Source organism: Triticum urartu, chromosome 6 (assembly GCF_003073215.2).
Source record: "Triticum urartu cultivar G1812 chromosome 6, Tu2.1, whole genome shotgun sequence".
NCBI classification, from domain to species: domain Eukaryota; kingdom Viridiplantae; phylum Streptophyta; class Magnoliopsida; order Poales; family Poaceae; genus Triticum; species Triticum urartu.
This window is the reverse complement of record NC_053027.1, coordinates 552,297,408-552,317,904: the sequence shown is the minus strand read 5'-3', so window position 1 is coordinate 552,317,904 and position 20,497 is coordinate 552,297,408. Positions and strand designations below refer to the sequence as shown.

Sequence of the window (20,497 nt, the reverse complement as noted above, 5' to 3'; positions counted from 1 at the left end):
TGTGTCTCACCATTAAATCTGAGACATGATATAAATTAGATGTACATTTCTTCATGACATGACTCAGATAGTACAAATAAGCTGTCCTAGCCCTTCTATGAAGAGTAGATTCAGTTGCTCGAGCCAATTCCAATTGAATGGGTGGGAATAATCAATGTGAAATCTACATGGAACAGATGGTGCATCAAATCAATTTTATTCATATATCTGAATCTCACGATCTGAGCCATCTAAACAAGGGGAGCCTGCCTACACGCAATCGGTCGTCAGTGCGGTCGACCTGTGGAACCCGCCAGTACCTTAGTGAGCGCATGAGCGGCAATCCCAATGGGGCAGAAGAGCAGGCACAGCGAAACCGAATGCCTGGTCTCGATGTTGTTCTTGATGCCATCCTGGTACACTTGTCTGCATCACCAGCCAGAACAAGGAAAACATGAACACCTACCACCACAGTCCTCACAATCACATACACTTGAAAGCAAACAAAACATGGCCAACTGACCTTGCGGCGAAGAGGTCGACGGCAAGGAGGTGGATCCAGGCGGAGGCAACGGTCATCTCGCTCGCGAACATCCTCACAATGCCAGGCAACTACACGCGAGATCGAGGAACCACACATGTTATACTTTTTGCTAAGGCACAAGAACATTCAGACACTGCACAATGCTTGTACTGAATTTTAGTGTTGCTGCAGGTATTGAACATTCAGAGAGTGTGAGGACTGCTGACTGACCTCCGGGAGCCAGTATTTGCTGGCGAACATGGCGCGGATGGTGTCGGGGGTCCAGGAGAGGTAGAGCAGGTAGGCGTAGAGGAGGCCGAGCGCCACGTAGGGGGCGGTGCTCTCCACGGCGCGCTTAGTCTGCGCAGAAAGGCACGAGGATATGTTTTTTTCCTGTCAATGGCGTGGCCGCCGCGTGTGGGGGAGAGGAGGAAGAGGAAGGAGGGACGGCGGGCTTACGATGTTGGCGTTGGGGGCGGCGATCATGAGCGTGTAGAAGGGGAGGACGGCGACGGTGCCCAGGGTGAAGGCGGAGCTGGCAATCTGGGACGTCGACAGCCCTGTACGTCGGGAGCAAGAATGAATTCAGTCAGTCAGTCAACCCATGGCCTTGCGAGGTCGTCGACCGGATACTAGAGTGGAACTGCCATCTCTTGGTGAAAAGAAAGAAAGAGGGAGAGAAGCGTGGCGTGCGTGCGTACATGCGCGAGGCCGGAGCAGAGGCGCCCTGGAGCGGGGGGGTTCCGGCCGGAGATGGCGCAGCGCGCCCCAAGAGCAGGCGCGGAGCTGGCCGGAGGAAACCGCGGCCAGGCGCGTCGCCGGCGTCCGCCTCAGCGCCAGCAGCACGGACGAGCCAGCTACCTGCAGCAGCAGGCGAGAAGTCAGCAGAAAGAAGTCAAGCAAAGGCACAAGGGTGGTAGCGAAGCTGATGGCTTACCCGCGTGGTGGGGGAGAGCGCGAGGGCGGAGGGAGAGGAGGCCGCCATTTCCTGCCGGGGGTCGGGAGGAAGGAGGAGAAGGGGGGAGAGGGCCTCCCCCTCCTTCCCCTTTGTACTAGTGGGAGTGGCGAAGCAGGCAAGGCGCCGAGCTGTGGTGTGGTGTGGTATGGGGAAGTGGATCCTCTAACATAGCTACAGTGCAAACTAGTGTAAAATACAAAAGAAAAGTCATGGATACTGTAGCAAACACTGTACTATCTATTTAAGTAGGCACTGTACATAGTTACTATTGAGATAAATAAATTTAAAATTAATTTTATCTATATGTAATTTTTGTAAGTGTATAAAGTAGATTTGTAATTTGCAAATTAATTTAAATCATTTTAGCCTTAATTATATAGAAGTGAAGAACGGAAGTTAGAGAATTTTATCTTAGGTGACTTCCCTCCTTGGTGTTAGAGGATTCACTTCCGTGGTATGGTAGGAAGGATTGAGTGACTACTCCACTGATTTCGTTTGCCTTACCATCTTGGGAAGGGAAGGGCAGGTCGGTGGGGGTGGCGGGTCCCGCCGGAGTGGGAGGGGGCGGTGGCCGCCAGCACCACCGTCCGTGCTCAACCACGTCCAGCTTCACGATCCATTATTAGTACGTACATCCTCACCTCAAACTGTAGCCATGTTGCCCATGTGCCGAGCCTTGACTGGGACGGCCCTCTCCGCCCGCCTCCTCGCCGACACGTGCCTCGGTGCCTGCTCCGAGTAGCCGTGATCAGCACCAGATACCCGCACGACTCTGCTGCAACACACAGTCAGTTACCTCGGCGAGAGACCAACACACTGCCTGCAAAAAAAATTAAAAAAAGTGATGCAAGAAAAAAAGAAGCAAGAAAAGAAGACCCGAGAGTGAAACAAAACGATTAAATCAACAGCATACAAAGTGCAAAATGGATAAAACACAACAGCATGCAAAGTGAAAATGGATAAAACACAAACCAACAGAGACATGGTATAAGTTTCAACAACATTTTTGATTTAAAACCAAAACTGTCTCAGTCCACAGGTCGAGCCATTTGGCCCAAACCTTCTCATCTCATCACGGATATCAGTCTACGGATTAATTAACATAAATTAAAAACAACTGTCGCTGCCACCTCCTCCCAGGAGAACTGTCTTGGGAGAAAGATGCTAAAAACGGTAACCGACTCAGACGAACTAGTATATCTCTCTTTGTCTAGGACCTATCCTCTCCCCTCTTATTTCTCTCCCCTCTCCCCTCTCAGTATAAACCGTATGTTCAGAAGGACCGCAGGTACTCCGACGCCACGGCCTGGAGCTCCAACGCCATCGCCTGGAGCTTCTCGAGGTCGGCGGTGAGGTCCAGGTTGGGGGAGAGCATGAAGCCGGCCCCGGCTGCGAGCGCAATCACCAGCAGGCTGCCCTTCAGGCAGGTGGCACCGCGCGACAGCCTCCCGATGATGGCCTTGCAGTACTTGTCTGCTTCCTTGATGGATGCCTTCTCGCCAGAGTCCTCAGCTTCCTCCAGAGCCGCCTCATTCTGCAATACCAACCAGATGTGCACAAGATTATAATATGCAGATATATGCAGGGATGTGCTGATAGTTCAGTAAATACTACTACAGCTTAAAAAGTGTCAATGCCACATACAGGAGTATCTTTGATCAACAAGTAAATTAGCTTTGCATTCATGCTTAGAAAGTGTTAATGCCACATATGTCGCATTTTCGCATCACAACAGCTTGAACTACTTTCTACAGAGCATTTCCTAGTAGAACAACTATGCACATAATTACAACCAGACTGGATGAAGCATCTGAACTGTAAAAAAAGAAGTCGTGCACATAAGCTCACCTTAGCCTTGAGGCTCTTCAGAGTTGCTTTAAGAGCTTCAGAGTTGAGCTTGGGAGAGAGTGTCTTCCAGTCAGCAGTGATTTTGCGCAAGACCGCAACACTGGCTTGGATATTCTCTGCATGAAGCTTGTCCTGGAAACAGAAATTAAACATCAGTCTGAGCCATTTTCTTGTATAGGACAGAGCTGTACAAATGCAAAGAAAACAAAAAAGATCACTCACCCACAGCTTGTAGGACTCTGGACTCTGAGTCAGGCACCAAATGAACACATCAGTGGCCTCCTTGGCGAGCTCTGCATTATCTGTACATAATACACAGGTAAGCTAACTGGAATTTGCAGAACAAAATTTCACTGGCTCTGTATTGCAAAATGAACACGTTTCTACTCACTTTCTTGCATTCCCTTCACAGCCAACGGCAGAAGCTGCTGTGATGCTTGCTTCACAGCTTTGGAGCCAGGAGTACCAACAAGAGCCAGCTCCTTTATTATTGGATAGGCTGCCTCAAACCTTTCTGTAGCCTAAAGAGTTCAATGCAGGCATTAGAATATCATCTCGTATTAAACATGCCACAGAAAGGAGGGGATAATTTAGCAAACCTTGACACGTGCATTAGGCACGGGAAATGTGCATCTCATAAAGAGATCAAGCGTTCCAGCAGGAACCAGGCGCTCCCCCTTTCTAACGGCGCCATTCAGTAGCATAGCCCGAGCTTTGGAGGCATTAGGGGTAGACACAAACCTGCACATGAAATCTCATTAAGCACTTCTGGAGGTATAAGAACTCAGATATAATCACAAAGTGTATTGCACATAATTACAGTTAATATGAGAACTAAGATATAATCACAAAATGTTATATACATATTTATAGTTATTAGTATAAGAACTAAGATATCACAAAATGTTATATACATATTTATAGTTATTAGTATAAGAACTAAGATATATAATCAAAAAATGGTATGTACATATTTAAAGTTATTAGCACAAGACTAAAATAAAACCACCAAATGTTATATACATATTTACAGTCAGTATAAGAACACTAAGAAATAATCAAAAAATGGCATATACATATTTACAGTAAGTATACCTCTCGAGCAACTGCAAAACAAGATCTCTTGACTGCGGGTTCACACTTGACTTTGCACACACTGTGGGAAATAGGGAATGCGACCAGCAAAACATTCCCGAGACTAGGTCGCCTTGAGATGCCTATCATATATAACACGAAAATTAAATTGTGTAAGGAAATAGAAAATATGCATATTAGGGCCTCAGAAGTAAACATAATTCAAAGGGAGCAAGAAGGTGATAAGGAAACTGAGTAATACCTGATTAATAACCCAGGCGATGATGGGAAGCTTTTCCTGTCCAAGATATTTACTGTTCCTCACTAGTTTTGGGGAGAGGTTTATTAATACATCTGGCTTCCTTCTTAAAGTCAAGGCAAGCACAACGAATATTGCAACCTGATGAAACAAATGTTTGGTTAAAAAATGAAGTCAAAACATCAACTCAACAAGTAACCACAAGTTCAATACTGGGATGAATGATAGTCATAGTGTGATGAATTCTACCTGGGCTTTTGGAGTTTGTTGAACAACCTTCTTCGAGCCCTTAGGTCCCACAGTTGGACCTGACAATTCAGACATGATGCTATCTATACACCACAAAACAAATTCTCCCAATGCATCAGGAGATCTCTGGGTGATCCAATCACTTGCAGTCTTGCAAACTGGCTCAGGAACATGGGACAAGGGTACCTGTTTGATACATAAAACAATTATTAGGCGCATCACAGAAAGAAAAGAAAAAACAAATGTAAAGCAAAGCTGTTCTCACTCTTAAATTTATCAACATAAGGTAAAAAATGGTAATCACATTGATGAAGTCGAAATGCAATATGGAAAAGCGTAAATATACTAAATAGTTAACTCATCTCTATAATCAGCCTTGCAGATTAACTCCCTCAACCCAATTCAGAAACTAATAAAAGAAAACCAACCACCACTATGATTTGCTCTAAAGCCATTTGGTTTTCTTTTCGTGATGTGGTGGATCAACTATGTACACCTTTAGTAGTAGTAATCATTAAATATGTGGGTGCTCATAGCAGTAACAAATTTACCCTATCCATTTATTTACAGAAAAGGTAAGTACCACCACAACATACTGTAACCATCAGTATGACCAGCTTTATTGACATGCGTACAGCGCACTACAGTCATTATTGGCATGATGATGTAAAAAGCTGCCTTCTAAGACAGCATCTTAGGCATATAATAATTCGATGACCTTAAGACTTGTCAGGAATTCTACAATTAATATAGACTAACCAATATCCAAGCTCAAAATGTATAAGTGAAGCACACGAAGCATTCTATAAAACCATACTCAAAAGATTTAAGTGAAGCACAAAGAGCAATTCTATAAGATCATTCTTAAAAGATATAAGTGAAGCACATGAAGTATTCTATAAATCAATGAAGGGCTATCTCATGCTAGCATGGTTCTTAAAGGAAAAACAAAAACACAAAGGACACAAATCATGTGAACAAAATAAAAAACCGAGGTATACAGATATTTGTTGAAGAAGAAAGATGGGATGCCAACCGGGACATCCCCAAGCTTAGATGCTTGAGTATACTTGATATATTTACTTGGGGTGCCTTGGGCATCCCCAAGCTTGAACTCTTTCCTCTCTTTATTCTTCTCATATTGATAGCTCCTCGACCTTCGGACACTTCATCCACACAAAACTTTAACAAAAACTTGTGAAATCCGTTAGTGTAATAAAGCAAATCACTACTTTTAGGTACTGTAATGAACTCATTCTTGATTTATATTGGTGTTAAACCTACTGTATTCCAACTTCTCTATGGTTCATACCCCCCGATACTAGCCATAGGTTCATCGAAATAAGCAAACAACACACGCAAAACAGAATCTGTTAAAAACAGAACAGTCTGTAGTAATCTGGAAGTTTGGTAAAATTATGCAACTCCTAAAATTATGAAATAAATATGACAATTTGAAAATTTTGTACAGAGGTAATATGCAAAAAGTTTCAGACCCATTTGACTTTCCAGTTAAAAATGTAAAATCATGCACTACAACCAAAGTTTCTGTTTTTGTTCTGCACATAGTAAACAAGCAGTCTAATCATCCTAAAACCAAAGCTTGGCACATTATTTTTATAATACAATGGATATATACAAGGGGATAATTATTTACAGAGAAACTTCCATGAAAAATTCTACATTGTTTCCGTGAGCATGAGCACAAGTGCTCAAGGTCGACCCTCACTTCTTCAATGCATAACTTTCCAATCACTTCTCCTTTTGAAAAACTTTTTAGGCATGAAAGACAAGTATTTTTTTTTGTATTTTCATTCTTTTAAGTTTTTTTGTATGTTTCACCCACAACTAAACAGAAACAAAAAGGGAAAAACAAAATCTACTTAGTGAAGAAAGCAAACAAGCACACTCGAGAATATCAACCCCACGCTATTGCTCCCCGACAACGGCGCCAGAAAAGAGCTTGATAATCCCCAAGTGCAAGGAATCATCATAGCACTTTCCAAAGGTGGAAGTGATAAGTATGGAGTGTCGAACCCACAAGGAGCTAAAGTTAAGATCAATATTCTCTCAAGCCCTATCTGCTACTGATATGACTCTACGTACACCGAACGTTTGCTTCCAACTAGCAACGAGAAATAAAACTATGTTGTGGGAATGAAGAGGATAACTTTGTATGATATCGGAGAGCTAAAATATAAAAGTAGGTGCTGTTATCATAAAGTTAGAATATATTACTAAATATTATAAATAGCGAGTGTGGAATAATGGTGGATCGGTGTGCGGAATTGTCCTACGCAATTGTTAACAAGACCGGTGATCACTATTGCAGTTTCACATGAGGGAGAGGCATAAGCTAACATACTTTCTCTACTTGGATCATATGCACTTATGATTGGAACTCTAGCAAGCATCCGCAACTACTAAAGATCATTAAGGTAAAACCCAACCATAGCATTAAAGCATCAAGTCCTCTTTATTCCCATACGCAATAATCCCTCTTACTCGGGTTTATGCTTCTGTCACTCAAGCAACCCACTATAAACGAATCATGAACGCATTGCAACACCCTACAGCGGGAATCCCTCACGCTTGCGTGACACGGAAGGCACCATAGGACAGCACCAAAGTAAAACATACAACTCATACCAATCTATATCATGAATCAACCCAAAGACAAAAGATATCTACTAAAAACATCGTAGGATGGCAACACATCATTGGATCATAATATGTGGCATAAAGCACCATGTTCAAGTATGGATTACAACGGGGTGCGGGAGAGTGGACCGCGTAAAATAGATGAGGATGGTGGTGATGATGATGATGTTGATGAAGATGATCACCGCGGCGATGATTCCCCTCTCGATGGCACTCCGGTGCCACCAAGAGAGAGAAGGAGAGGTTCTCCCCCTTGTGCTTCCTCCTCCATGGCTTCCACCCTCTGGTCCTTGGCCTTCATGGTGATGATGGCCCCTCCGGGATACTCCTCCATGGCCACCGGTGATGATGGCCTCCTCCGGCAGGGTGCTAGAGAGGGCCTAGATTGATTTCTCGTGGCTACAGAGGCTTGCAGCGGCAGAACTCCCGATCTAGGTTAATTTTCCGAGGTTTCTGTATTTATAGGAATTTTTGGCGTTGGTCGAGCACGTCAAGGAGGTGCTCGAGCTAGCCACGAGGCAGGCCCACGTGGCCTGGGGGGGCGCCCCCCACCCTCGTGGGCAGCTCGGGACTCTTCCGGCCCAACTCCGATACTCTGTGGTCTTCTTTTGGTCCATAAAAAATCATCAAAAATTGGCTCATCAATTGGACTCCGTTTGGTATTCCTTTTCTGCGAAACTCAAAAACAAGGAGAAAACAGAAACTGGCACTGGGCTCTAGGTTAATAGGTTAGTCCCAAAAATCATATAAAATATCATATAAATGCATATAAAACATCCTAGAAGGATAGTACAATAGAATGATTACTTCATAAATTATAGATATGTTCGAGACGTATCAACGCCGCCGGTGTGGCTGGACGCCTGTGCTCAAACGAACCAAGCTAGCTAGCTAGCAAGCACACACACAACCGAATCGATTGGCTCTGCTCTGCTAGCTAGCTAGCTGGGCACGAGTACTTGTACGCACAGGGACGGAGGTGGCCAGCGAACCCTCGTGCAAAGGAGCGAGCTCGGCGGCGAGGCCGGGCCGGTCGTGGCCTGGGGCAGGCGCGGCCTGGGCACGGCTTGGGGGTGGACACGGCTGGAAACATTTTCACACCAAGGCCAAAATTTCCGCCGGCAGCCCCCCAAGCGGCGAAAAAATGCCTCCTTGGGGGCTCAACGGCTGGAGATTTTTCAAAAAAGGGAATATATTAATATCAAGAAGATATCAATTACACCCAGCCTGTGCACCTACAAGAAGTTACAAGACCTCCATGATGTACACAGCCAAAGGAGAAAACAAAAAAGAAAGGAAAAAACAGAGATCCCACCATAGCTATCAACTCCTCTCAGCAGTAGCACACCAACCACCACCAAAAACAACACCCAGAAATCATAAGAGGTCTTCAAAAGCAACGCCTTCATGAAGAGAATGGTGCACAAGCGCCGTCGTTGCCCGATTCAAAATCTTAGGTTTTCACCCTGGAGAAAGTACGAGCTCTCAAAACAATTCCTTCAGCAAGGCAATTGCAGCACACAAGCAATAAAGGTCAGGCCTTATGCTTTCACCCTGAAAGTCACGGCTCGACACCCGATGAGCACCACCAAAACGGCTGGAGATGCTCTTAGTGTTCAAACTCTTTCCACACTCAACATACACTATTACATGCGACATGCCAAAATTTGGCATTGCTTCGGGTATGTCTGCTATATTTAAGCCTTTAAGTGGATTTACCACCATCAAATACCTAGAAATCTATTTGATATCCTAAAAATAGCTAATTTACACTAAAAAGGGCCAAACTCTTACGTGAAACTTTAAATGATGTAAACTCAATGTACAGAAATAATTGGCTCCATAAGACTAAACAAAAAACACTAAAAGCATTGCATTAAAAAAATGGTAGAAAAAAATACCAGTGGCGGGCACAAAATATGCATCCGCCAGTGGTTGGAAAAAGTTACCAGTGACAAGCAGAAAAATATACTAGTAGCGGGCGCAAAACTGCGCCCGCCATTGCTACTTGCGTTAGCAGTGCGTGGGCGCGTATTAATGTCCGTCACTGGTTTTTCTTGGACAGATTTGCCACAGGATCAAATAATCTAGTGAGCGACACGTATTGTTGCCCGCCACTGGTACATTTGTCTCACGACAAATCTGGATAGCTGTTACCAGTGGTCCCCGCCACTGATAAGCCTATAGCAGTGGCGAGCGAGTTTTTACGCCTGTCACTGCTAATTTTTGTCAGATTGGCAAACGCTAAGTTGCGCCGCCACTAATGTGAGTTCACCTATAAGCCTTTTCTCAATGTGAATAATCCTCTCAATCAAAGAAGCCCTAAGGGCTCATTTTATTCACATGAATCCCACAACTCATATATAGGAAAAACATAGGATTATTGTCAGGATTTTCAATTCGTTTGATAGCATCACGGGAAAGCAAATAATTATTTTCAAGATATTAGAGTGGATGTTAAAATTTCTATGAAATATATAGTACAAAGAAATCTTTAGGAAAAATCCCTACATGATTCAATCCTATAAATCAAATGATTGACATAGGAATATTTTTTCTAAGAATTTCCTTGTTGAGAAAAAATCCTATCAAAATTCAAATGAATCAAAGTGTCCCAAGTACACATGCCTCCGTTAAGAAGTGGATTTTTATATGAGTTTTGCTATTTGTCGTGTCACGCTACTCAATTTTGCAACTAGAAGGTTCAATTATTCAAAAATGCCATCATTTTGTTCGGTCTATGCTAAATAAATGCCACTCGGCACCGTTGTCGTCCGGTTAAAGGCCATTGACAAGGGTAAAATGACCAAAATACTCTGGACCTCACTTATCAATATTTCCTCTACAACTTGCTATAACCTATGGGTGATAGTTCAGAAAGAATGAAATTAGAAGGTAAAATAGCTTCACATGCAGTGCTCGAATCCTCGCGTGTCGTTATTTTTTCTTCTAATTTAATTATTCATGTGTTGACAATTAGGACCCATAGATTATAGGAAAGCCCTAGCAAGTGGGGTCCTAGGGTATTTTGGTCACTTCATCCTGGTCAGTAGCCTTCAACCGGACGACAATTAGGACCCATATATTTTTGAGTTTGTTGATTGTTTTTGAGATAGCTCCTCACTTATTTCAAGTGGTAACCGGACGACAACATTGACGAGTGGTATTTTTGAGCACATGCTTAATAAAATGATTACAGTTCATGTAGTTGAAGTTTGTAATAATAAAATTGAGTAGTGTGACACAACCATGGCAAAATTGATAATAAAAAACAAAAAGTACCAATGATCAATGTATTCCAGCGGACACTGACAGTGTGGGCCCACCCTACTCGTCCGTCGTCCCCTTCCCCTCCCATCCCAACTGCAGCTCACACGACACGAGACGCGGACCAACGCCCAGCACACGACACGCCCCCCGCCCCGCCGCGGACCAGCAGCGGCTCCCAGAGAAACCCGCCGGAGCGCGCGGCTTAATGGCGCTCGCGCTCTCCACGCTCCCCTTCGCCCCCTCCACCCCGGCGCCCGCCTCGTTCCGCCCCCGCGGGGCCCACCTCGCCCCCTCCCCCGCCGGCAGGAGCGGCGGCCTCGGCGTCGGGCTCCCCCTCGCGTGCGCGGCGCCGCGGAAGAACCGCGGGCGGAGGCGGCGCGGCGGGGGCCTGGTGGTGTTCGCGGCCGCCGACTACTACGCGACGCTCGGCGTGCAGCGCTCCGCGACCATCAAAGACATCAAGGCCGCCTACCGGAAGCTCGCGCGCCAGGTGTTCGACGCTTGTCCCCCTCCCACTTAAGCCACATCCCTACTCGTTTTATGGGGTTCTATCTATTTAAAAGTAGTGCCATCAGCCTGTCACACTGTCTATTTAAAAGTAGTTCCTTGAATCACACATGATGCATTGTTTTGTTTGTATAAAGTGTGGATAGACGCACCCTAGCGAACTGTATATAACCCTAGCAGTGTTATCCTGGTACTTGCTACAATGGACCAACTTCTCACCCCCTCCTGTAAATTGTGACCCATATTAGTGTCCGTGAATATTGGATATGATATGGTGAATAGTGTTCGAGTCTCATTTTTGTTATACTATCATATCAGTAGCCTCTAGAACTTTGTAGCCGCAACTCACAATGTAACTTAGTCCAATCTCTTTGCTGGCTCAATTTGATTTTGCTCTAGGTCTTTGCGTTTTGGAGTGTTGAATGTTTCGCAATAACCACTCCCTACTTTCTATTTTTGTGCATCTTCGATATTGCACAGGTTCGCTTTTATACATGAAAATCCCTTATTAGTACAGATAATAACACCACTAGGTCTGACAGCTGCTTTGTAATTTTTTAGATGAGAGGTAATTGTTTTTTAGAGGTTGAGTCCTGACACCATTTAGAGGAATTTTGTGTGATATCTTCACAGTTACATCCACATGACCACATCATGGTGTTTCATTAACTTTCTATCATTATAATTTTTCTCACTGCTCCAGCAATGTTGACAGACACTGCAACGTTTAACACTGGAAAGTCTGACTCTCCTACCCAATGGCATCAGCGTGCCATGTAGAAATCACCGGCACCATTGCTAGTTGCTGCCCGCTAGGAGCCTGAATCACGTATTGATGCTTTTAGGGCAAGGCCTAACATCCAATCCAACATTTTTGTCTTCAACCACATGCCATTTACAATAGCTATTTTTGGGGCCGTTGGAGTTGGCTTTGGCCATAGGAGGGGGATCAGATGACATTGCTCGTGAGTTGAGAATAAAGGTAGGCCCCCAAAGGTCCTTCTGCTTCACATGAATCTGGCTGAGCAAGGGTTCTGGAATCTGGAATACCATTGGAAGTCTACAAAAGTCTGATTTTGGACTAGGACATGATCTTGTATTGGGATTATAACAGCCCTAAAGCACCCTCCTTGATAGGTTTGAAAAATCTTCATTCATACCTTTTTTTTAGAACATAGACACGGTTGACTTTCATGATTTAAAATTTGGTGTGACATTTATCACGTTCACCAACTGACATGGTTTTGCTCTATTTCTAGGTTTCTCACGCATGATGTATACATTAGATTCAACTTCCATTAAAAACTACTGAGTTTTGACAATTTGTTTCTCTTCTTACTTTGTCTTTACCTTGTAGTATCATCCTGATGTTAATAAAGAACCTGGAGCAACCGACAAGTTCAAAGAGATAAGCTCAGCCTATGAGGTATGCACTACATGGTCCCATAAATATTTTGGCTCCATGTGTTTGTATGCTGTTCTGACTCCTGACTATTCTGAGGATATGTTATGTATGGCCCATTGTGAAAATGTACATAAAACATCCCTCCTAACAGGCCCTCAATGTCTTGATTCATAACTAGCTTTCTTTGTTAAGAGTTCAATTATGAATTATCACCTTACCAAGTGGCAAGTGATGGCTTTTAGCTTTTCTCTGCAACCCAGAAATCAAATGTATTTAGGAACAGAGGCACTCACAGAGCAATTTGCACAAAACCTAAAGCACTATTCTAAGTAATGGAGTAGTGGGTGGTTGCAAATCAACCCCCTCATCTAAACTTGCACTTCCACTTTTAGGATAGAGAATATAAAAGCACACATATTCAAAATATTTTGAACTTATGTTTTCGATAATAGTTTGCCATTGTCAGCAAAGTCATTTTATCTACCTTAGAAACATGTTGAGTTTTTATTGTTTACTCAGTCGTCTGTCGCCACTCTATCCATACGCGGTCTCAAATAAAAGATAAAGATTGGTCAGGTAAATTAGTGGAGTAGCTGCTTGAGTTTACCCTTATTGATTCATGTTAAAATGAAAGTATTTCATCCAACTATGAGGTCCTGTGTGCAAAAGACTTTACGGAACTTTGTCAATGTCTACTTTGGAGGTACTTGCCGCCCTGGTAAGATTATAGGATATTGACTGCCATAAGAAGATAGGATTCAAAGATCCTACAACGTGATCTTGAGAACCTTGGTTAGGAACATGAATTATTTCCCTGAAGGCCTGAACTACCATAGTGAGTTGGGCGCTTAGGCAAGGTTAATTTATCCAGATTAGGCTATATGACTTGGAAGCTAATTTTTTTTAACAAGTTAGCATACTCTGAACCAAGGTTTATGTGGGTATAGTTCTTTGGCTCACCTAGACTAGCAGTATTGGTTTATGTGGGAAATGTCTTATCTGTTATATTTCTTCTCAGTCTTAAGCTATGCCCCCCCCCCCCCCCCCAAACTTACTAATATATATTGCTTCAAGGCACTGAAACTACGGAATGTCTATGTCTCCACTCACACATTTTAGTAATTTGTGTGTATTGTACAAAGTGCTGTGTGCTACAATTCAACCTACTTAGGAATCAATTTGGATGACATTGCCCTATCTGAGTAATGAGTTAATTTGTCTTGCTCCACTGTTTACTAGATTTCATCAATGATTAATGCCGTTTTCATTCCCTTTTTGTCTTCTATTCCATGTTTTGGGGTACTGAATCTCATTATCATCAGGTTCTGTCAGATGATAAGAAGAGGGCATTGTATGACCAATATGGTGAAGCCGGGGTTAAGAGCGCGGTTGGGGGCAACGCTGGAGCTTATACAGTACTGATTTTCAACTCTTTGCTCTAGCATTTACATCACAGTATCTTTAAATTTGATTATATTTCTGTTACTAGAGTTCATTGGCTTGTAAGAATACTAGACTTAAGTAACTACTGCATGCCTTTTCTGCTTAAACAAGGTTTGAATTCTTTCCCATTTCTCTGTGCAGTCGAATCCATTTGATCTGTTTGAGACATTCTTCGGAGCAAGCATGGGTGGTGGTGGTGGCTTTTCTGGTATGGACCAGAGCGCATTTAGGACACGCAGAAGGAGCACTGCTGCTCAGGGTGAAGACATCAGGTTTGTTGTAAGAAGTGTTGAAGTGAAATAATATTCAGACCCCAGCTGTTTATCTAGTTAAAAAGACTCGCTAGATCTATTAAGACAATATAAGTTAATGAACAATAATTATCATGTTTACTAATCTGCACGAATTTGGTCACAACTGCATACTTTTTAGGTCCGGCATTATTTGCGTTAAAGTAATACTTAAGCATTTATGCTGTGCTGTGGTACTGCATGGAATAAGCGGTTGCCTGTAGACCAATGTATCATTGTTTTTAAGGCGTCCTGCCTTGGACGCTTAGGCGATAAGGCGCCCTGGTAGTGCCTTACAAATATGCCCGCCTTAGGCGCTTAGTCGTCGCCTAGGCGGTAGAGCGGGTGGTGCTCGCCTTACCGCCTTAAAAACAATGCAATGTATAGTATCACTATTATGAAATTATAGTATCTTTGTTGTCTTATGTTTGTTACGCAACAAATATTGTGGTTGGTGATGCTGGCACATTGCTTGTGGCTGGGGATAGTTTGAGGAAAGAAACCAATATTACTGTTCCACCAGATTCTTCTACAAAGTTGTTATGTAGCTGCAATTTATGACATTTCGTATATATAAAGAATAAATCTAGTGTGAATTCTAGACTTACATAGATTTATTCCACCAGATATGATGTGATTCTAGGGTTCTCAGAGGCAATATTTGGAACAGAAAAAGATATCATATTATCCCATTTGGAGACTTGTGATGCTTGTAGCGGTTCTGGTTCAAAGGTTGGCTCAAAGGCAAAAATATGCTCCACATGTGGTGGGCGAGGGCAAGTAATGCGAACGGAGCAGACACCATTTGGTCTCTTTTCCCAGGTAACCATGGAGCATAAATGTTAAAATCCTTTGTATCATTATTCCAGATCTTAACCATGACTGCATACTGGCAACTGTGTGACAGCTTCATATAACAATAAATAGCTTTGGCCCTATATTTCATTGCAAGGTAGTGTTACAACAAAACAAAATTTAGACAAAGCAAAGTGAGGTCAAAAGCAAAGAATTGAAAATGAGATGTCATGAAACTAAGGAAAATATACTTGCACTATACACTGGGGTACAAACAAGTTCTCTTTTGTTCTAAGTGAATAAGAAGGGCTGGAAAATTACAGAAATGGAACCTCACGATTTAGAGTAGCAAGCAAGAAAAGGTGAGCAAGAACAGGGGGCTGAAACATATTTACTTCGGAATGCACCTATGAGCTTAGCACCGACGCAAGTTGTGTTCACTCCTGAATTGTTTTGGGTAGAGTTCCTTTTTATTTCAAAAATGAATAATTCTTTTTCAAGAGCGCCTCTAAACCAATTTCAATGGGTTGAATTGAAACAGCCAGAAGATGACATTTTGCACTAATTTAGCATCATGTGGAACATGACAGATCTCATGTTTGTCCATTTATCTTGTCATCCTTGTTTGATGCTAGTTGGTGCTGAGTTATATTGATTCTCTCTTGGACTCTAGTTCAATTTGATTATTTACTGCAATTTGCGATTATTACATAAGAACTTTTCTTTTTTCTTATTTTGTAGGTTTCTATTTGCCCCACTTGTGTAGGAGAGGGTGAGGTTATTTCAGAGTATTGCAGGAAATGCTCTGGAGAGGGGCGTGTTCGTGTCAGAAAAGAGATCAAAGTAAAAATCCCTCCAGGAGTTAGTAAAGGTAGCACTCTTCGTGTACGTGGTGAAGGTGATGCAGGACCGAAAGGGTAAGCAAAGCAAGATCAAACATAAAGTTTATACTTCGTTCCTCAAACATTTTGAAACAATCGCAAAGTGATCATTGCGGTCTTGGAAATTATGTGGATCTTTTGTATGGTATTGCTGATCGCTTTGCTTAAGTTTACTTGTAGCCTATCTTGCATGTGTTTGGAATTAACTATCATTAAAACACGGTAATTGGGCCATGGAGTATCGCCAATGGCATTCACATAAGATGCACACGTCATTCTTGAATTGCTTTGTTGTCTTTCTGCTAGGCGAGTGGAAGTTTGTGGCCACCAGCCAGCAGCAGATTTTTTTTCTTGAGATCTCGGACTGTGCATGTGTGTTGTGCAGACACTATTTCAATATTATTTCGTATTTGTAGAGGTGTATTGCAAGAATTTATGATTTATAACACCTACAGTTAAGATTAAGAATAACTTTCAGGAAATGTTCAGATTTATTTGTTTGTTATGTGCCTTGCTTTAGCTTTCATGCAATTGTTGTAGTTCCCCATTTTCTGTTTTTTAGTTTTTATATCTTCATTGCGTGGATATCCAAATAAATCCGTGCTGAAACCCTTTTTTCTTGTGGGAAACAGAGGGCCTCCCGGAGATCTTTTTGTCTGCCTTGATGTAGAGGAGCCATCCGATATTAAAAGGGATGGTATCAACTTGTATTCAACTGTGTCGATAAGCTACATTGAAGCTATTTTGGGTACAGTTCAAAAGGTAAATCTTTCTCTTTAGGAGTTTCCTTCTCTTCATGATCATCAATTATGATATTTTCTTTCAGAAATATTTCATTGCCTTTCTTCAGTAAGCACATATTCGGTTGAATGTATGAAGTTCTCACTTTACCTTTTAACTGGTGATTAGAACCAACCCAGCAAGCAAAAATGAGATCTAAACCTTACTAAAGTAAAATAGCTTTATTGCAGTTTTGATGCAACCACCAAATTTCTAGTGGAGGTGTATGTGTTGATCACAACCCAAGTACGTGGGAGTTCATTCCCACGTTGCTGTTGCATGTATTTGGCGTATTTCCCTTGGAAACCAAAAAAATTAGTTGACAGCCACCTGACTCACAGTAATCATCAAACAGAAGAACTGATAGTGTTTTAATATTAATGCTAAGCTTAACTATGTCTTGGACTGTTCAGCTCTTATTTTAATGCTATTTTTTCCTGTTTTTTCTGTTAAGATAATTAACTCAAATCACTCAAACTTTAAATCATTGTAAATGAAATGAAAGCAAGGTTTTTCACTCTATTAGTGTGTCATTAACTCATTATACCGACCTAAGCTAAATCCAAAACCAGAGGAGGTGATACTTTGATCTTGACTCGGCGCCAAATTTTTTTTTAGCGAATCTGATGCCACATTTTTTTGAGCAAATTTGATGCCACGTTTGCCTGGAAGCAAGTCTGTACTGGCCATGGTTTTGGTTTGTTAACCAAGTTGGCTTGAGCCAGGGCCAATGCTAGAGCTGCTGTTATGCGAGGCCTAGTCAATTCTGTTTTCCTTCAACTGATTTAAGTCTTTGTGCCTTCCTTAAACCATGTATGGTTCAGAGCAAAGTGACATGTTGGTGGATGTTTGTTTCAAGTATGATGGCAATATTGTAATGGTTCTTTATCGTTAAAAAACAAATACAGTATGGTGTTGTGTAGTCATTCCTTTTGAAATTTTGTTGCAAGCAGGTCAGAACTGTTGAGGGAACTAGTGAACTTCGAATACCTCCAGGCACCCAACCTGGTGATGTATTGGTCCTAGCGAAGCAAGGTGTTCCATCATTGAATAGGCCATCTATACGCGGTGATCATCTATTCACTGTTAAGGTCTCTATACCCAAACGTATAAGGTGAAAATACACTTCCCCTCTTGAGCCTTTTTATGAAGTATACACTAGTACTCTAGAGCTACATAAGCACTCGATCCTTATTTCTCTGAACTACTGCTATACAGTGGGCGCGAAAAGGAGTTGCTTGAGGAACTTGCATCGTTGAAAAATGGTGGTTTTGCCCGTGCACCGGTGAAGCCAAAACGTAAGCATGCAATATATATGCATAGATTTGATCCTTCCTCTTGTCAGCGGAAAGTTCATTTTAATTTGGATCGTTACCAGCGGAACATTGCTGTGTCCCATCGTTGCTGCTTGATAAGGGAATAAGGAACTTTTGTAGGAGAAATTAAACTCACATGTCTGTGTTGCAGCTGTACATAAAGAGAATGGAAGCCGCGCTGCTCCAGAAGTATCAGATCAACCTGATGATGGGGAGGGTGACTGGTTGAAGAAACTTTCTGATTTTGCTGGGTAAAAATGCTGCACTTGATTTCGTTATACTGCAATTGCTGACGGGTGTTTGGTCTTGTTTACATGTCATCAATGCCAGAGGGCCTTATATCCTTCAGTATATTCTCACTGATCATATGTTGTTACATGTTGTCTGAAAAGATTTGTCGATGTAGAAATTCATGTCCAGTTCTTTTTTATTGTACTGAACCTATTAATGATTATACTGATTTTTTATTGGCTCGGTTCTGCAATCAATTGCATTTACGTTATCTCGTGTATTATGTCCTCATGTTGACCAAGTTGATTGTTGAATTCTTTCAGATCCATTGTCAACGGGGCATCCAAGTGGCTGAAGGACAACCTGTAGCCTGTAAATATTTATTGCATGATGCATTCTATTCAACACCAGTCATGGTGTTAACCAATCTGCAATTCTTCAATTAATCGGGATTCGACGAGCTGTTGCATGCATGTGTTCTGTTGAAGAGGCTCATCTTTTACGGTCTGTGGGCTGTGAAGTGGTAACGCAGAGGTTTAGTGTCAACTAATTTTATTGACGCCGTTTTTATTTTTTGAGAGGGATACCCTTGTAAAGCATGAATTTTGCTGTAGTCGCACTTGTATTTCCTAGAGCATGTAACAGTCGTCGCGGCCGCAGATATTGAAATCGATGAAGCTACATTCTATGTAAATACATATATATATATTTTTCCGGTAGATCATCTCACAGTACAACATCAGGCTGTGCAAGTGAATATTCTTGTTGCTTCAAATCAAGAATAAACGGGCACCCGTCTCCTCATTCCTCAAGTGCAATTTTTTTGCAATAGAACACAAGATTTGCGGACATAACACATTTTTTTTTTGCATATTCTGTTCTTGTTCGTCTTACTAGGCGTCTCGAATTGCAAAATGGAACCGAAAAAAGACACATGATGTCATCTGAACTTTGAAGGGTGTACAAGCCCTAGTCCTGTGTGGAAGTGGAGCTGAGCTTGAGCAAGATGAGGACGGCGGCCGCCATGGGCAGGGAGACCATGAGCAGCGCCTCGACGATGTTGGGCCGCGTGATATCGGGGAGCAGCACGCTGCCGTACTTCACGGCCGCCGCGCCGCCGATGGACCCGAGCCCCAGCGTCAGCAGGTAGCCGGAGTCATCCTGGTTGAACAACACATGTGAACCAAAGGGAAATCGGTTCAGAAACCAAGCAAATTTCAGTTATAGATTATGTGAATGTAGTGCTACCAGTGTTCCAGGGCGGAATGACTGCCGAACCTGAAGATAGAGATTCTGAGCAGAACACATTTGTTACGGCAGTGTGGGGAGGAGGAGCACTGACCTGCGGGATTGGACCCTTGCTGTCCGGCTCAGCCTCGGCGCCGTTGGTGTCGCGGGACACGCGAGCGCGACCGCCGGCGCGTCTCCTCGCCGAGCGCCGGCAGCTCACGCGGGAGCCGCGCCCCGGCGGCGGGGCTGCGCCGGGGCCGGAGACGGTGGCCCGGGATGGCGCGGCCACCGCGCACGCACCCGCCATGGACACGTGTAGGGCGCGGCAGGAAGCAGAGACGGGAAGGCCTTCCGCGTAGCGCAGCGCCTACGTTCGTTATCCACAGCCGAGACACAGCTTCAGCTGGCAGTTTTTTTTCCTTTTCTTTTCTTTTCCGTGAGATTGAGCATGCAGTTTTCGTACAAGTACCCGGAAAACTAGGGGGGATTGATCTTCTGCCCCACGCTTGTTGGAACTTTGGGCATGTTTGCTTCGTGCCATAGTGCCCTGCCAATTTTTGCCGAGGGGTCCACCTGTCGTGTCGTGGGTATTTAGACCTCTCCCAATGCTCCACCTTGTACAGGTGCTAAGGCTGCCGTGTAGACAAAAAAAAGGCAAGGTAATTAAGAGGAGAGAGATGGGTGCGGTGACCCAGGAAGAAACAATGCCAAGCGCGGGAACCTAGGGAAAACACTTAAATGAAAGAAGCCCACCAATGTATGGACAACTTTAGTTGCTAAATCATTAAATGAAAAATG

General features: G+C 43.1%; 4 protein-coding genes across 4 annotated transcripts; 1 reads left to right on the top strand and 3 right to left on the bottom strand.

Moving 5' to 3' along the window:
* Nucleotides 1-6: 6 nt before the first annotated feature.
* On the bottom strand, nt 7-1,617 carry LOC125515259 (protein MAO HUZI 4, chloroplastic-like). The gene is made up of 6 exons (XM_048680696.1): nt 1,440-1,617; nt 1,204-1,363; nt 962-1,062; nt 734-862; nt 503-591; nt 7-405 (listed from the first exon to the last, which is right to left on the bottom strand). The coding sequence occupies exons 1-6, from the start codon at nt 1,485-1,487 to the stop codon at nt 267-269; spliced, it is 666 nt and encodes a 221-aa protein (XP_048536653.1). The 5' UTR covers nt 1,488-1,617; the 3' UTR covers nt 7-266.
* Nucleotides 1,618-2,448: 831 nt separating this feature from the next.
* Nucleotides 2,449-5,124, bottom strand: LOC125515255. The gene is made up of 8 exons (XM_048680693.1): nt 4,891-5,124; nt 4,645-4,782; nt 4,404-4,525; nt 3,908-4,049; nt 3,700-3,829; nt 3,531-3,610; nt 3,309-3,440; nt 2,449-2,994 (listed from the first exon to the last, which is right to left on the bottom strand). Exons 1-8 carry the CDS (start codon nt 5,107-5,109, stop codon nt 2,734-2,736), a joined length of 1,224 nt encoding a protein of 407 aa, XP_048536650.1. The 5' UTR covers nt 5,110-5,124; the 3' UTR covers nt 2,449-2,733.
* Nucleotides 5,125-10,910: 5,786 nt separating this feature from the next.
* LOC125515254 (chaperone protein DnaJ) lies at nt 10,911-19,206 on the top strand. The gene is made up of 11 exons (XM_048680692.1): nt 10,911-11,311; nt 12,686-12,754; nt 14,056-14,148; nt 14,318-14,448; nt 15,093-15,288; nt 16,003-16,178; nt 16,775-16,904; nt 17,876-18,036; nt 18,141-18,220; nt 18,390-18,489; nt 18,793-19,206. The coding sequence occupies exons 1-11, from the start codon at nt 11,027-11,029 to the stop codon at nt 18,836-18,838; spliced, it is 1,467 nt and encodes a 488-aa protein (XP_048536649.1). The 5' UTR covers nt 10,911-11,026; the 3' UTR covers nt 18,839-19,206.
* An 8-nt stretch (nt 19,207-19,214) lies between these two features.
* LOC125515260 lies at nt 19,215-20,130 on the bottom strand. The gene is made up of 2 exons (XM_048680697.1): nt 19,812-20,130; nt 19,215-19,630 (listed from the first exon to the last, which is right to left on the bottom strand). The coding sequence occupies exons 1-2, from the start codon at nt 20,004-20,006 to the stop codon at nt 19,439-19,441; spliced, it is 387 nt and encodes a 128-aa protein (XP_048536654.1). The 5' UTR covers nt 20,007-20,130; the 3' UTR covers nt 19,215-19,438.
* Between the last annotated feature and the right edge of the window lie 367 nt (nt 20,131-20,497).

What these genes read in the sequence shown, in the direction of transcription:
- LOC125515259 (XM_048680696.1), bottom strand. Translation starts at nt 1,487, where the DNA reads ATGGCGGCCTCCTCTCCCTCCGCCCTCGCGCTCTCCCCCACCACGCGG. An exon ending in TCTGCTCCGGCCTCGCGCAT is followed by an intron (nt 1,063 to 1,203) that starts GTACGCACGCAC and finishes CCCGACGTACAG; the next exon opens with GGCTGTCGACGTCCCAGATT. An exon ending in CCGCCCCCAACGCCAACATC is followed by an intron (nt 863 to 961) that starts GTAAGCCCGCCG and finishes CTTTCTGCGCAG; the next exon opens with ACTAAGCGCGCCGTGGAGAG.
- LOC125515255 (XM_048680693.1), bottom strand. Translation starts at nt 5,109, where the DNA reads ATGCGCCTAATAATTGTTTTATGTATCAAACAGGTACCCTTGTCCCAT. An exon ending in AACAAACTCCAAAAGCCCAG is followed by an intron (nt 4,783 to 4,890) that starts GTAGAATTCATC and finishes TTGTTTCATCAG; the next exon opens with GTTGCAATATTCGTTGTGCT. An exon ending in TGCCTAATGCACGTGTCAAG is followed by an intron (nt 3,830 to 3,907) that starts GTTTGCTAAATT and finishes TGAACTCTTTAG; the next exon opens with GCTACAGAAAGGTTTGAGGC.
- LOC125515254 (XM_048680692.1), top strand. Translation starts at nt 11,027, where the DNA reads ATGGCGCTCGCGCTCTCCACGCTCCCCTTCGCCCCCTCCACCCCGGCG. An exon ending in GGTGATGCAGGACCGAAAGG is followed by an intron (nt 16,179 to 16,774) that starts GTAAGCAAAGCA and finishes TGTGGGAAACAG; the next exon opens with AGGGCCTCCCGGAGATCTTT. An exon ending in TGCACCGGTGAAGCCAAAAC is followed by an intron (nt 18,221 to 18,389) that starts GTAAGCATGCAA and finishes TCTGTGTTGCAG; the next exon opens with CTGTACATAAAGAGAATGGA.
- LOC125515260 (XM_048680697.1), bottom strand. Translation starts at nt 20,006, where the DNA reads ATGGCGGGTGCGTGCGCGGTGGCCGCGCCATCCCGGGCCACCGTCTCC. An exon ending in GCAAGGGTCCAATCCCGCAG is followed by an intron (nt 19,631 to 19,811) that starts GTCAGTGCTCCT and finishes TTGTTCAACCAG; the next exon opens with GATGACTCCGGCTACCTGCT.